At 42.5% G+C, this 16,812-nt stretch overlaps 1 protein-coding gene across 1 annotated transcript in view; it reads left to right on the top strand.

Moving 5' to 3' along the window:
- PCLO (piccolo presynaptic cytomatrix protein) overlaps window positions 1-16,812 on the top strand; it is a gene marked incomplete at its 5' end in the record, with an annotated part of 521,208 nt that overhangs the window by 316,251 nt on the left and 188,145 nt on the right. The window contains one exon of the mRNA XM_084610084.1: window positions 12,816-15,021. Within this exon, the coding sequence (XP_084466210.1) occupies window positions 12,816-15,021 (2,206 nt within the window). The remainder of the gene's footprint in view (window positions 1-12,815; window positions 15,022-16,812) is intronic.

The following is a 16,812-nucleotide window of genomic DNA, read 5'->3' as shown; positions in this document are numbered from 1 at the left end:
ATCAAAGGAAGTATGTGGCCCTTAAGGTATTTAACTCAGAAGGAAGCCAATGCCTTGTGTCACTTCAACAGTTAGGAAGTGCACTGTACTGTCCCCTTTGCATTTGAAGTGAAACTGGCAATTTTGAGCAATTTCACAGAGGAAATGAAAAGATTAATGGAATGGAAAGTACAGAACTGTTCAACTGAAGAAGACTAACTATCTGATTGACATGAATGAAAGCAAAAAATAAAATAAAAACAGCATGAAAGATGCTTATTATTTTTCAGGTTCTGGGGGACTATTTACTAAAAACAAACAAAAAAACTTCACACAGATTTTAGTACCAAAGAGAAATTAATCTCTGCAGGGCTTCCCAGAGAATGAAGAACTATGGGAGGAATCAGAGTGACTGGCATCTCAATGCTGCTGTCTAGTGATGTAGAAACTAGTTTTTTGCCTGACTGCTCAGACCCCTGAGCAAACTACTCGCAGAGAAGAAACAGACAAGACATGCATTAAAGAAAAGATCTGAGATACCACAAGTGAAATAGTGAGTTTCCTTCAACATCAAAGGCCAAATTCAGCTCATCTAACTCATGCAGATATTCCCATTGATGTCAATGGCACATGAGTAAGGGGAGCAGAATGTGGCCTATGGTTTGCATGTGTGCACAGTGTTTAGTATTCTGCTCTCCATATTGACTGTGAGGTTGGCTTTTTTTCAAAATCCCAGTTTTAATATCTGTTCCTCCCTTGTACACTTCATCTTATACACCTCCCTCTATTGGCTTCAGAGCAAGGAGCCCAAACTTCTGTGGTGGTTAAATTATTATTAACCCTGTTTATTACAGTAATGCCCAAGGACCAACCAAGAATGGGGGCCCCATTGTGCAAGGCGCTGTATGACACAGGATGGTAGATGGCCCCTGCCTCAAAGAGTTAACAATCTAACTAGATCGATAGACAGGATGGGGGAAAGGGATAGAACAGACAAGCAGAGTGACCAATGTGATGGCAGCAAACATGATGTTCCACAATTCTGGGGGAGTGGGTTTAGCGAGGAGAGGATCTGCTAAATGGCAAGACAAGTGAAGTGGGGGTGAGACGGGAGAAGAGGGTAAGCAGGCAAGTGCGGGGTGAAGCTCAGATGAAGACACTATGAGGAAGGGGGAAGGAGAGGATTGGAACAAACAGCCAGTCAGCACAGAGCAGAGAAAGTCCAGTCCAAACTGCAGAAAGGCCTCTGAATCTCCCTGCTTTGGCTGTTTCTGCAGCTGCCCCTACTGGCTGGAGTTTCTGGCTGGTTTCTTTCTGTAGTTTTCCCCCAAGGCACGTAGTGGAGGGAAGGTGAGACACCATCTGGTATTTAATTTTCCCAGAGAGCTGGGGTCTCCCCTGCACACTTCTGGGTCCAGGAAGGGTCTGCTGAGGAACAAGTGACCATGGCTATACCCCATTTTATTCCCTCCCCGCCCTCAGTGTAGCAGTCCCTACTTTAGCTGCTCCTCGCCAAGACCACATGGTGGGTGGGTGAGGGGGCATCACCTGGGTCCTGTTGTCTCAGTGTATGTGGGGGGCAGGATCTCTCATGCACTGTTCTGGATCCAGGGGTGCTGGGAGGAGGGGTGGCACTGACTTGGCCCTATTTTACAACCTTCCCCTGCATCAGCACCCATTATATAGGCAAAGCCCTGAAACTGAACATGCAGTACAACATTTGCATACACAAATAAGGAAGGTGAAACTGCAATTGTGCTTGATATGCATGCACAGATCCTGGCTTCAAGTATCAGAGGGGTAGCCGTGTTAGTCTGTATCCACAAAAACAACGAGGAGTCTGGTGGCACCTTAAAAACTAACAGATTTATTTGGGTATAAGCTTTCGTGGGTAAAAAACCCACTTCTTCAGATGCATGGAGTGAAAATTGCAGATGCAGGCATAAATATACTGACACATGAAGAGAAGGGAGTTATCTTAAAAGTGGAGAGCCAGTGTTGTCAGGGCCAATTCAATTAGGGTGGATGTGGTCCACTCACAATAATTGATGAGGAGGTGATACCAAGAGAGGGAAAATTGCTTTTGTAGTGAGCCAGCCACTCCCAGTCCCTATTCAAGCCCAAATTAATGGTGTTAAATTTGCAAATGAATTGTACCTCTGCAATTTCTCTTTGAAGTCTGTTTTTGAAGTTTTTTTGTTGAAATGTGGCTAATTTTAAATCTGTTATAGAATGTCCAGGGAGATTGATGTGTTCTCCTATTGGCTTTTGTTTGTTACCATTCCTGATGTCTGATTTGTGTCCGTTTATTTAGGGGGAGGGATAGCTCATTGGCCTGCTAAACCCAGGGTTGTGAGTTCAATCCCTGAGGGGGCCATTTACGGATCTGGGGCAGAAATTGGGGATTGGTCCTGCTTTGAGCAGGGGGTTGGACACAACCCTAAAGTCCCTTCCAACCCTGATATTCTATGATTCTTTTACGTAGAGACTATCGTTTTGGCCAGTGTACATGGCAGAAGGGTATTGCTGGCACATGATAGCATATATCACAGTAGCAGATGTGCAGGTGAATGAGCCCCTGATAGTGTGGCTCATGTTGTTGAGTCCTCTGATGGTGTTGCTAGAGTAGATATGGGGACAGAGTAGGCAACAGGGTTTGTTACAGGGATTGGTTCCTGGGTTACTGTTTTTATGGTGTGGTGTGTAGTTGCTGGTGAGTATTTTCTTCAGGTTGAGGAGCTGTCTGTAAGCAAGGACTGGCCTGTCTCCCAAGATCTGTGAGTGTGAGGGATCATTTTCCAGGTTAGGTTGTAGATCGCTGATGATGTGCTGAAGAGATTTTAGCTGGGGGCTGTATATGATGGCCAGTGGTGTTCTGTTATTTTCTTTGTTGGGCCTGTCCTGTAGTAGGCGACTTCTGGGTACCCATCTCGCTCTGTCAATCTGTTTCCTTGCTTCCCCAGGTGGGTATTGTAGTTTTAAGGATGCTTGATAAAGATCTTGTAGGTGTTTGTCTGAGGGATTGGAGCAAATTTGGTTGTATCTTAGGGCTTGGCTGTAGACAGTGGATCATGTGATGTTTCCTGGATGGAAGCTGGAGGCATGTAGGTAAGTATTGTGGTCAGTTGGTTTCCAGTATAGGGTGGTGTTAATGTGGCCATCACTTATTTGCACTGTAGTGTCCTGGAAGTGGATATCTTGTGTGGACTAGTTCAGGCTGTGGTTGATGGTGGGGTGGAAATTGTTGAAATCCCTGTGGAATTCTTCAAGGGCCTCCTTCCCGTGGGTCCTTATGATGAAGATGTCATCAATGTACATGCTTGTACATGCTGATTTGTCCCTGATTAAAGCAAAGATGATAGGTTCTTGGCATGGGTGCTAGGGAGGATGTTAGTTTTGTCACCTATAAAGGAGAAAAGAGAGGGAGCTTTGGGTGGAAAGATTGAGCTGGCTTTTGTTGATCTTGAGATGACAGTGAGCTCTCAAAGTTGGGATATGGCAAAGACAGTGAGGGATTGGAAATTGAATTTAAAAGAAAGAGGTCGGAGTATGAAATGTACATTTCAGAGTCATAAATATAAAGATGATAGCTGAGTTCTTGTGAACAAATGAGGTCACCCAATGATGGGGGAAAGTATAGGGAGCAGAGGAGGGGACCAAGAGCCACAATGTGGGAAGGAAGAAGAGGTAGAGCATCAAGAAGAGATGGTGAAAGAGTGGTCTAGAATCCAACAAACAACTGCAGAGGTTAAATCCTATTAGCAATTAGCAATTATTCTAAACCAGTCAATCCCACAAAATAAAGTGTTGCTTTTACACAAATGAGAAGCAATGGAGCATTTCCTAGTGCATGGCTGGTTCCTGTAATGGGGCAGATTTCTACTGCCCTCATCAACAGTGCTATCGAATTGGAGAAGACACAAATCATTAGAAAATATTCTACTTTTAAAGACTCTTTCTCTCTCTTAAAACAAGAGCGAGAGAGAGAGATGCTGATCTCAAAGGAAAAATCCATATACGAAAGCCAGCAAAAAATATAATAGGACTGACAACCTTTACACAGTTGTAAGCACTATAGTTGTAGCATCACTGGATAGTAGAGAGACAAGGCGGGTGAAGTAATATCTTTTACTGGCCCAACTTCTGTTGGTGAAAGAGAGAAGTTTTCCAGGCACACAGAGCTTTTCTTCAGGTCTGGGGAAGGTACTCTGAGCACAGCAGCTAAATGCAAGGTGGAACAGATTGTTTAGCATTAGTAAAAAGAACAGGAGGACTTGTGGCACCTTAGAGACTAACAAATTTATTTGAGCATGAGCTTTCATGAGCTACAGCTCACTTCATCGGATGCGTGCAGTGGAAAATACAGTGGGGAAATTTTATATACACAGAGAACATGAAACAATGGGTGTTACCATACACACTGTAAGAAGAGTGATCAGGTGGTAAGGTGAGCTATTACCAGCGGGGGGCGGGGAAGGGAAGGGGGGAACCTTTTATAGTGATAATCAAGGTGGGCCATTTCCGGTAGTTGACAAGAACTTGTGAGGAGCAGTGTGTGTGTGGGGGGGGAATAAACAAGGGGAAATAGTTTTACTTTGTGTAATGACACATTCACTCCCAGTCTTTATTCAAGCCTAAGTTAATTGTATCCACTTTGCAAATTAATTCCATTTCAGCAGTCTCTCATTGGAGTCTGTTTTTGAAATTTTTTTGTTGAAGAATCGCCACTTTTAGGTCTGTAATCAAGTGACCGAAGAGATTGAAGTGAATAGCTCACGTTACCTGATCACTCTTGTTACAGTAAGAAGAAAAGGAGTACTTTTGGCACCTTAGAGACTAACCAATTTATTTGAGCATGAGCTTTCGTGAGCTACAGCTCACTTCATCGGATGCATACAGTGGAAACTGCAGCAGACTTTATATACACACAGAGAATATGAAACAATACCTCCTCCCACCCCACTGTCCTGCTGGTAATAGCTTATCTAAAGTGAGCATCAGGTTGGGCCATTTCCAGCACAAATCCAGGTTTTCTCACCCTCCACCCCCCCACACAAATTCACTCTCCTGCTGGTGATAGCCCATCCAAAGTGACAACTCTTTACACAATGTATATGGTAACACCCATTGTTTCATGTTCTCTGTGTATATAAAATCTCGCCGCTGTATTTTCCACTGCATGCATCCGATGAAGTGAGCTGTAGCTCACGAAAGCTTATGCTCAAATAAATTTGGTGCCACAAGTACTCCATTCAAGGAAGAGCGGCCCATTAACACCTCTGCAATCAGGGACTAGTGGATTACAGATTGTTGTAATGACCCACTGTTGTCTGTAACCCACTAAAACAAGAAAATTATTTAACAAAGAACTGAGATTAGAGAAGAAGCAAGTAGAATTAATGGAAACAAATGGTTACATATAAAGTAAAATCATAACACACTTTCTAGAGCCTAAGATAAAAACTCTCAAAACATTCCCTTGCCTCACAAAGGTTAGCTCAGCCAATGGTTCTTTCCCAGCTTCAAACTGCCAGACTGGCTGTAATCCTCCATTCATAAAACAAACCAGCTGGCAGCTTGTTCCCTCGGTGAAGGATAACTGGGTGAACCTCTTGTGATGGGGTGGACTAGGCCGAAAAGCCTCCTGATGGAGGCCTCAGGGTCCTGCCACACTTGTCCCAAGTAAGGAGCAGTGGAGAGATCTTCCAAGCAGATTAGAGTGGTTGTAGGAGAAGCATCAAATCAGGGCTCAGGAGGGCCCTATAAAAGGGAGCTACAGAGCCAGAGACTGGGCAGTTCCTCATTAGAGCTGGAGGAGCATGGATGTTGCAGCTGGTTGAGGGAACTGCAGAACAATGGACAGCCCAGTGCTAGTAGGCACAAGGGGAGCAAGGAAGAGCTCCTGGCCAGCTACTGGGCCTGAGCTTAGAAGAGCCCTGAGCTAAGGGTAAGGCATCGGTGAAGACTGGGCCCAAAGTAGTGGGTGGGCCTGGGTCCTCCCCCCACCTTCCCATAGGCCCCTGGGGAAGGGTCTACAATTGGACATCAGTGAATCCCCCCCGCCCCCCCGAAAGGGACTGAACTGTCAGAAGGCTCAGCTGAAGACTGGGGCCAACACAGACTAAGAGGGCAAAACCATTGCCTCCAGGGAGGAAGCCCTGGGAGTACGGCCCGATGGCAGGACTGGGACTGGTTTACAGACCACAGACACACCCAACCACAGGGAGCGATCACGAGAGGTGGGTGCCGACCCCGTTACACCTCTGTATCCCACATATAATTCCAGCGACCCATTTTCTTCACTTGTAAACAGGGAAACTCCCCCACCGCTTGTTTTTTTTCCTTTCTTGAATCTCCCCTGGAGGCCTTGCAATCACTTGATTAGTATTGTGCTTAGACTGTAAATAGGTGTTCATTGTGAAGCATACAGTTCTCAATCTACATATAAGCAGACAGGTGTCGATAAGTGTCTCCTGCCTGGAAGAAACCTGTTTTTCATCTTCAGGTGACCAGCCCCAACTCACAGACCTTAAGAGCATAATTTTCAGTATCTATACATAACTCCTTTCACATTATCTGTACATAACCCCTTACATATTATCCATCCATACGTTTTGCAATGATTGATGATCAGTGTGACACAAGCTTTCAGTAAAGACTTTACATGATACCCTTTGGCAAACTAGTATGTAGATACCAGAGCCAAGGATCCCTGTAACGTGTATGCCAGTTGGCACTAAGATATCCCTGTGCACACCATAGAATTGTATTCATGATTCTTGCACCTAGAGTATATCCTTCAGGTAGAGTTCCAGTCTTAGAGTATCCAATATTTTAGTAACTCACAGGGCTGTTATGAGGCATAATTAATGTTTATAAATTAGCTGTTTGAGTAAATGATGTATAGGTTCATAGATGCCAAGATCAGAAGGGACCACTTGTAAGCATCTCTTCAGCAGCTCTTGTATAACACAGGCCATAGAACTTCCCTTAAACAATTCCTCTTTGAACTAGAGCAGATCTTTCAGAAAAATGTCCAGGCTAGGTTTTAAAAACTGCTAGTAATGGAGAATTCACCACAGCCCTTAGTAAATTGTTCCAATGGTTAATCATCCCCACTATCAAAAATCTATGCCTCATTTCCATTTGGAACTTGTCTAGCTGCAACTTCCAGCCCAGGGATAATGGATTATCTGCTTGACTGAAGAGCCCATTATCAAATATTTGTTCCCTATATAGATACTTATAGACTGTGATCAAGTCATCCACTAATCTTTGCTTTGTTAAGATAAATGAATTGAACTCCTTGAGTCTTTCACTATAAGGCATGTTTTCCTATCCCTTAATCATTCTCGTGGCACCAGAACTGGACACAGTATTCCAGCAGTGGTTGCATCAGTGCCAAATACAGAGGTAATATGACTTCCTGTTCCTACTCGAGATTACCCTGTTTATGAATCCAAATATCATGTTAACTCTTTTGGCCACAGCATTGCATTGCAAGCGCATGTTCACCCAATTATCCAGCATAACCCCCAAATCTCTTTTCAGAGTCACTGCTTCCCAGGATTATTTATCATTATTTGTTTGTTTATTATTTGGGAAGTTCAAGGAAAGAGTAACTTGAAGGTTCATTTTGGGGGGATGGGGGTCGGTTTGTGTGTAATTGCTTGATTCATTTATCTTATTGTGGACTGAAAAATATGAGCCTTCGGTGGAAACTTGAAACAGAAGATTGGTGATTTGGCAGTTCAAGATGCGGTGAGCTTTCCATGCAAAGGGTTGGGCAGGGGGATGAGAGTGGAAGAATGAGATGAAGCGAACATCGGGGTAGGACAGAAGGGACCAACACAGTAAGAAAGCAGAGCAAAAATGCAGGGTTGTATATACACTAAAAAGGGAGGACAATAAATGTTACAGTGATATATAGGGAATAAATGGACAATTGTTAATTATGACACTAATAAAAGTAATAATAAAAATGCTAATGGAAATAATTTATGTATATGACAGGGTTGGTTGTGATGGCGGGGGGCAGGGCTCAACAGCTGGCAACCTGCAGGGGTCAGAAAGGTATTTTTCCCCCATTCTGCAAGGTTTTTTTTCTTTAATCTTCTTCTTCCTCTGAAGCATCAGGGATGGCCACCGCTGGAGATGGGACATTGGGCGGGGTGGGCCAGGGCTCTGAGTTGGTGCTGAACATTCTCTTTTTTGGGTGTTTGCTGGCTGGTTCTTGCTCACATGCTCAGGGTTTAACTGATGGCCATAGGTGGTCTTGGGAAGGAATATTTTCCTGGGTCAGAATGGCAATGGCCTTGGGGATCTTCCCCGCCCCCCTTCTTCGCAGCGTGTGTGTGTGGTGACTTGCAAGGATTATCTGGGTATATCTCAAGTCATCATTTCTCTTCTATTGCAGGGGCCCCAAACAGAGGCACATTGATCCCTCCTGTTCTATGCCTGTGACACATATTTAGGGTGACCAGATGTCCCAATTTTATAGGGACAGTCCCGATTTTTGGGTCTTTTTCTTATATAGGCTCCTATTACACCCCCACCCTCCTGTCCCAATTTTTCACATTTGCTGTCTGGTCATCCTACACATATTAGTCTCGTCTCCCATGGGTCTCATTTACTTTGGTCTACAATTGGTTATTGGGTTTTAGTGTGACGTTGGTGGCCCATGATATACAGGACATCAGACTAGATGATTTGGTGGGCCTACTAGCCTTAAATTCTATTACTCTATTTGCTAACCACCATGATCTATTCTATTCTGTTGTATTATGTTCAGGTTCTTATACTGCTCTCATCACTGTAGTATCTGAGCACTTTCCAGTAGAATATTAAGCAACAACATGACTAACATCTGTCACATGTTTGTTCTCTCATCCTCTTCCCAGGGGGAGAATTGTGTGTTCAGTGCAGTGTTTTGTTCTGGTAGGTTTCTTTTTGTTTGTTTGTTTTGGGGGGTTATGTACATATTGCTCTGTATTTATATTAGACAAGGGAAATCAAAGAAATGCACTTTGCATTTAGTATGGAAGGCAGTGGGGTTAGTTTCTCCCGCACACACAGGCTTTATCCTTATGGTAGAAAGCTCCATTGTGCCACAGTTGTCCATCTCGTTCTTCATTCCCGGGCTTTAGGTTCTTTTAGATATCCTGGGCCCACGCCGTTGAATTAATCATCATTTTCAAGGCAGACCTTGAACTTGACTCCAATCCACAAGGGACTATAGCAAAAATGGTGAATTCTTCATGTTATGATGCTGAAACAAGAAACAGAGCAAACTATTACTACTCCTTGAGACACAGTCCCTTCCTGGGGTCTTATGTAGTCTAAACTATCCTCTACTTGGACTGGTGTTTAAATACCACAGTTTGGACCTTAGGTCAAAGGCATTTAGGGTGGAACAAAGGAGTGGGAGGATGAAATTAAGAACATGGAAAATTAGGTGAAATATAAAGAATGACGTCAGTCTTTAAGGCCAGAAGGGACCATTATGATCATCTAGTTTGGCTCCAACATAACCTTTAGCCAGTGATTCCTGGCTGTGGAACAGATTTCCAAGAGAAGTAGTGGAAGCCCCTTCCCCCGGCACATATTAAAACTAGACTGGACATACCTCTAGATCAGGTACTATAGGGAACAAAACTGCCTTGGCAGGGAGGTGGACTATAGATGCCCTAATAGGTCCTTTCCATTTCTAATTTCTATGGTTCTATGATACCAAGATTGCAGTTTGGTGAGGAACAGCTTCTGGGTGTATATCTGTTTCCTTGGTTGTGCACAAATTAAAAAAAATACAAAAAAGTATTTGTCACCCTTTTGTGTTATACAACCAGTCACTGTGTTTGAATTTCTCTTGATCATAGCTAGAAACTACCAGCGCCATTACGAGAACTTCGTATAATGTTGCTAACATCATTGATGATGATGTTACCCAAAATAAAGAACTAGAAAAACCAGCAGATGTTTTGAATATTGCAGCACTACACTGCAGCAAAGTATCTTTCCCCCCATCCAAATGTAAACTGAACAGGAAAATAACCAAGCTCACTGTGCCTGCCCTGTCCAGCTAGGAAATAATATGTAAAGCTAAAAATAAAAAAAATATTAATTTACACATACTGGGACATTTGGGGTCCTATCCCATGAGGTGTTCATAGAATATCAGGGTTGGAAGGGACCTCAGGAGGTCATCTAGTCCAACCCCCTGATCAAAGCAGGACCAATCCCCAACTAAATCATTTGAGAACATCAAATAGGAATTGGAGGTGTTCAGTTCTTTTAAGGATACATCTGTACTGTACATTAGTGACAGTGGCATGTAGCTACATGCTGCAGAGAAAAGAAAGCTGTGTTCACATGGCAGTGTGTAGCTACATGTGTCAGTGAAAAGCTCTGGTGGTGGTGCAGCTCCCAGCTGCTGAAGCCTTTCCCCTCTATCTCCCCCAACCATAGTCTTTCCCCACTTCCAGAGTCTCATCCTGTGCCAGCAGAAGCTTTAGAGTGGCGAGCTGGCAGAACCTTTCCCTGCTGACTCCCTACTACCAAAGTGTTTCCCTGCCAGAGCCTGTCCCCACTGCCAGAATCTTTTCTTTCCGTGGGGAAAGGCTCCAGCAGTGGGGTGGCAAGAGGATACTACCCTGATAGGGAGACACTGCTGGTGCAAGTTGAGAACCTTGTGGATACATACATGGGTACATGTCTATGGGTTTCAGGCATGTCTTTACTTGTTTAAGCTATGCCTTACCATCTACACTGTTATTTAGACTCATGGTTTTGGGGCTATACACCTTCATAAGAAGTGTGCAGTATAGATGTTTCTTTAGAAGTACTCTATACCTCACAGGATCAGGCTCTTAATTTGTTCTTTTTCTTCATGAGCAATCTATCCGTTTTGACTTTTCGGTGTTTTAACTGAAAATAAGACACATTATGTTAATAAAATGTGGTATAAACTGATGTACAGGTTTACTCACTAGCATTGCCATCATCACAGCATAATCATTCTTCAAAGTATCATATGCCTTTAATGAGTTTGCGGTTAATGGCTCTTCCCCAATATCAGTCACCTTCTGTGATTGCTATTTCAGATTGAGAGGGAGTGGGGGAAGCATAGATAGAGGCTGAATTTACAATATAAATTAACAGTCAACTAGACCTACTGTAGATGATTAATTTGTCTTTGATTATAACTGCACACCGAGTGAGAGAAAATTAGCTTCTTTGATTTGTTGGCAGAATATGGGTTTGGGAAATGGCCACAGGAAGTTGAAACCAAAACTAAATTACATTTCTTGAAATGCAAAGCATGCAAAAATTGATGGAAGTTAGATGATGAGGAAGAAAAAAGCTTTAAATGGCACTTCATAAGATGGTGAAAGTTTGTTTAAAGACCCATGACAAATGACATTGGGTTGATTATTTTGAATTGGTAAGGTTAAGGTTAACAGGTGGCCGGCATAGAAGGTTGTTAGTACTTCTTCTTTTTTTCAAACCTTTTCAACTATTAGTTGATAACACATTGTAGCTTGGAAATAAATACCTCCTATAGTAATTAAAATGAATTTGTTGACTTCTTATCTCGTTGAAGTAACATTTACGTCAGCAAAAAGTACATTTTAAATTGACAACAATTGCTAGAGTGCTACACTTCTCTTGCACATGCAGAGGTAGAAGCAGGTATCTAGTTGGCATATAAAATTCTTCAGTTCCTGTCTTAATCTGCTTTGTAATGTTTACATAGGCTGTTACTAGCTTTCATGTTCTACCATCATGGTGACTCCATTTCTGTGGGGACTGAAGTGATTGTTCTACATGTATACTTAAGGCCATGAGCTCTGGTCTTTACTAAGGCAAAGCTTACGCAGAGATGCTAGGGAGACAGAGTAAAATTTCCAGTGGATCTATGTAACTTAGTAGACTTATTTGCAAAAAATGCCTGCTTCACTTGAATGTGACTTGGGAGCTTTTGAAAAAATTACCTAAAGTTCACAACTTCTATTTATATAAGTCCTTCTGTGACCTCTCTTGGTATCACATCCTGCCCCTGCCACTAATGCCATGGAGAGTTCCCTAGTTTTGGAACTAATATAGTTCCCTTCTGCAAAGACAGCCACATTTGAGGGGAGCCAAGAAGAGGTTGCTCACCTCTTGTGCAGAACAGAGCTCTGGCCTGCAGGGACTCCTTCATGGCAGCGGGGATAAGGCAGGCAATAGTGATGGGGACCGAGTATCAGCCACTGTCCAGAGGATCAGTCACAGCTTCTCCAGTTCTCCACCAGACAACGGGGTGTGTTGGCAACATAAAGAGCTGCTTCAGCCACTGACTTTCAGTAAGAGTTGTGGATGCTTAGCATGTGCTCAGGAGCTGGCCCAGAGTCATCATGAGAATATTGTATGGAGGGAGTGTGTTTATATGTATGTGTGTATGTAGGTACTAACTGTGTGTCAGAGTATATAACTATTCAGATTTAAGAATAAAATGGCAAATCAAAAACTCCAGTAGAACTGCAGTAGAATTGACAGAACAATTCTGAACCTTAGACTAATAAAGAAAAAGTCCTAGGCTGGTATACTGTTTAAGGTATCAGTGGCAATTCTTTGGTGCCTGCCCTGTTTTGAATTAGATGACTTATCTAAACAGGCTCTGAATGCACCCTTGTATGCCTTTTTCTGTTGCGTATTTTCAGATGTCACAGACTCCACTACAGCGGGTATAGCATATGTTTAAGATATGAAACAATGCTTAAAAGTTTTATTACCAGCCTGCAGTGTATTAGAATTTAAGTTTCTATAATAGTGACTCAGTTTTGTTTCTTTTATTGTAGGCTAAAGGTTCTACAGGTATAACATCGGGCACCCAGAAGAAAGTAAAGAGGACTCTACCCAACCCACCTCCAGAAGATGCGACCACAGGGACCCAGTCAGCATTCACTACTGTGGGGTCAGTTTCACGCAGAAGGATCTGTAGAACCAACACCATGGCCAGAGCTAAAATTCTCCAGGATATAGACAGGGAATTGGATCTGGTAGAACGAGAGTCAGCCAAGCTTAGGAAGAAGCAAGCAGAGCTAGATGAGGAAGAAAAAGAAATAGATGCCAAACTGCGATACTTGGAAATGGGCATCAATAGGCGGAAAGAAGCCTTGTTAAAGGAAAGAGAAAAGAGAGAGCGTGCCTACCTCCAAGGAGTAGCAGAAGAACGTGATTACATGTCAGACAGTGAAGTTAATAATACCAGGCCTACTAGAATGGAAGCCCAGCATGGCTTGGAAAGACCACGAACTGCACCACAGACAGAATTTAATCAATTCATGCCACCACAGACCCAGCCAGAAACTCAGTTTGCTCCCCCTACAAGCCCTTATACACAATATCAATATTCTTCTCCTGCTCTCCCTACTCAAGCACCAACTCAGTATACACAACAGTCACATTACCAACAGCAGCAGACTTTATATCATCAACAGGTTTCACCCTATCAAACCCAATCAGCCTTCCAGCCTGTGGCAACCATATCCTTTACTCCCCAAGCTCAGCCTCCACCAACCCAACAGTCATCATACCAACTCCCGTCACAAATGATGGTGATACAGCAAAAGCCAAGGCAAACTACATTATATTTGGAGCCTAAGATAACATCAGACTATGATGTGATTCGTAATCAGCCTCTCATGATAGCACCTGTTTCCAGTGATACTACTTATGCTGTTTCCCATCTTGGCAGCAAATACAATACCTTGGATTTAAGGATAGGGCTGGACGAGAGAAGCAACATGGCGAGCAGCCCCATATCAAGTATATCTGCAGATTCATTCTATGCAGACATAGACCATCATCACACACCCCGAAATTATGTGCTGCTGGATGATATAGGAGAGCTTACAAAGGGAACAGCAGCACTGAGCTCTGCTTTTAGCCTCCACGAGAAGGATCTGACAAAAACCGATCGGCTTCTTCGAACCACCGAGGCCCGGAGAGCACAGGAAGTGTCGGACTTCCTAGCACCACTGCAAACTTCTTCTAGATTGCATACTTACGTGAAAGCAGATGAAGATCCAATGGAAGATCCTTATGAGCTAAAGCTTCTGAAACATCAGATCAAGCAGGAGTTCCGCAGGGGTGCAGAAAGCCTCGATCACCTTGCTGGCCTTTCTCAGTATTACCATGCAGATACCAGCTACAGGCATTTCCCCAAATCTGAGAAATACAGCATAAGCAGGCTCACACTTGAGAAACAAGCAGCCAAGCAGCTCCCAGCAGCCCTCCTCTACCAAAAGCAGTCAAAGCACAAGAAAGCTTTGATAGACCCCAAACTGTCAAAATTTTCACCTATCCAGGAAAGTCGAGACCTCGAGCCTGATTATTCAAACTATATGACTTCCAGTACTTTATCGCTTGGGGGCATCTCCTCCAGGGCAAGGCTTCTTCAGGATGATATCACTTTTGGCCTAAGAAAAAATATCACGGACCAACAGAAATTTATGGGGCCAACACTGACATCATCCCTTGGAGCCAGCCTTGGGACCACACTAGGCACAACAATGAGATCCACATTACAAGATGAAGCTGACAAGTCCTATAGTAGTGGCAGTAGATCAAGGCCTTCATCTAGACCTTCTTCAGTCTATGGTCTTGATTTATCATTAAAAAGAGATTCCTCTAGCTCTTCTTTAAGGCTGAAAGCCCAGGAGTCTGAACCATTAGATATTTCTTTTAGTCATGCAGCTCCCTCTGGAAGAACTAAACCTACAAGTCTACCTATTAGCCAAAGCAGGGGAAGAATCCCAATAGTAGCACAGAACTCAGAGGAAGAGAGCCCTTTAAGTCCTGTTGGTCAGCCAATGGGAATGGCAAGAGCTGCAGCTGGACCCTTGCCACCAATATCTGCAGATACCCGGGAGCAGTTTGGATCAAGCCATTCACTACCTGAGGTCCAGCAACATATGAGGGAAGAATCACGGACTCGTGGGTATGACCGGGATATAGCCTTCATCATGGATGACTTCCAGCATGCCATGTCAGACAGTGAAGGTAAACTAGGCCTCAGACTGCTATGTTACTCTCACAACACAAATCCTCATTTCTATGCATGCATCTGATTTTTTCATCCTACAAGGACTTGTTCTTCTTTTTGTTCCTTTGTGCATCTTTTGTGTATCTCTCTTTTCTAATTTTGTTTTAGTTTTACTGCAAAAGCAAATTCTGGATGGTGCTTAGATACAATAGTATGCTCAAGTCATTTGTTGCTGTTTTGGTTTCCTTTTGGTTTGCTTGTGCATTTTCCTTTTTATTTGTCGGTGTCTACTTTTCTAACTGCATTATATAAATAGAATAATATGTATATAAAGTGTGCCCCATTTACTCTTTTCTTCAGTCCTTACATGGGGCTTCATCCTTTGAAATTCAATCGTTGAATTTTTTTTACACAGTTTCTCTTGAAAACCCCCAAATCTTTAAAAACAGTTGAATCTCGTAAGAAAAACTGGATGCATAAAGTTTCATTATGGGTTTCAAGAATCAGTAATTCAACTTCCTGAGGCACACAGAATTATAATTACACCTTATGAGCATATTATGTGCTAAAAGTCGGTACTGTGTATTAGAACCGTAGAGAGTTTAATGTGAGAGCAAATGAACATTCTAAATCTGGTTTGTTAAAATATATCTTGTCATGTGGACTTCTGTGCATTCAGAATTGTGATGATGTAAGAAAATTTATTGTTTAGATGGCACAAGGTAACCTCATTCATCAATAAACTTGCTTAAAATATTTCACTTCCATTGATGGATTATCCAGCTTAACTGGTTTTATGCAGACCCCATTCAATACTTCTGCCAGATAAGCACAAGAGCTTATCTCACTTAAGTTCATGAGAAGGAACCTCTCTGATGTATTATAAATGGTGTAATTAAAAAGTGTTTAATTTAAATAAATACAGCAGAATGTTAAGCTGGTGTTAAGTACTAAATAACTGCAAATTATGCATCCACTTGGTTTGACTCTAGTCAAATTTAATACATTTTAAAACTGTTTAAAAATCATAGTCACTCTGAAAGAGAATGAAACGCACATGTTTAAGTTATCATCTGCTTTTCATTGTATGTGCTCCATTAACTTTTCTTGTGTATATTTACTGCACAATAAAACAACCCCAAAATTTTGCATGCACTATATTGTTTGTAAGTGACAATAATTACTGCAAAAGAATAATTTGCATGATTGTGAAGTAGAGATGGTTGCTTCCTGTACTTATACATAACCCACATTTACTATTTTGAAAAAGCATTGCTTCCCTTGGTTCATAAACTATATCATTTTGAATTCAAAGGGGAAATCTTGGTTTAGAAGATGAATAACGTTTGCTTTCCCTGAATTTGATCTCACACTATTGTAAACTGATAAGCTGCAAGTCATTGTTCTGTAAGTTTCTGTGCATTTTGGGGTCTGACCCTGAAGCTTTATTTCACAGCAGGTAGGTTTTTCATTATTAAGGGTCTGATTCTGCAAGGTGCTGAGTATCTCTGTACTGTTCTCCGTGCTATCAATTCCCGATGAAGGAAGATGGGAATTGAAGGCACTCAGCCCAGCAAAGGATGAGTGCTGCATAATGGAGGACAAGGCTGTATGGGACTTCAGCATCTTCCATTGAAGTTAATTGAAGTTGCACTGGAGCTAAAGTGAGTGGGATTGGGCCCCAAATCCATATAAAAAGTTGGCCTTCCCTCTATTGTTATGTAATACATAAACTGATCATGGATAAAACCACAGTAGTTTATAATACTGCTCTACAGTTACATTATTTATTTGTGACAAATACTTAG

This window comes from Lepidochelys olivacea (genome assembly GCF_965140295.1).
Source record: "Lepidochelys olivacea isolate rLepOli2 genome assembly, chromosome: 1".
NCBI lineage: Eukaryota > Metazoa > Chordata > Testudines > Cheloniidae > Lepidochelys > Lepidochelys olivacea.
Note: the sequence above shows the minus strand (reverse complement) of the source record. Positions and strands in the feature narration are given on the sequence as shown.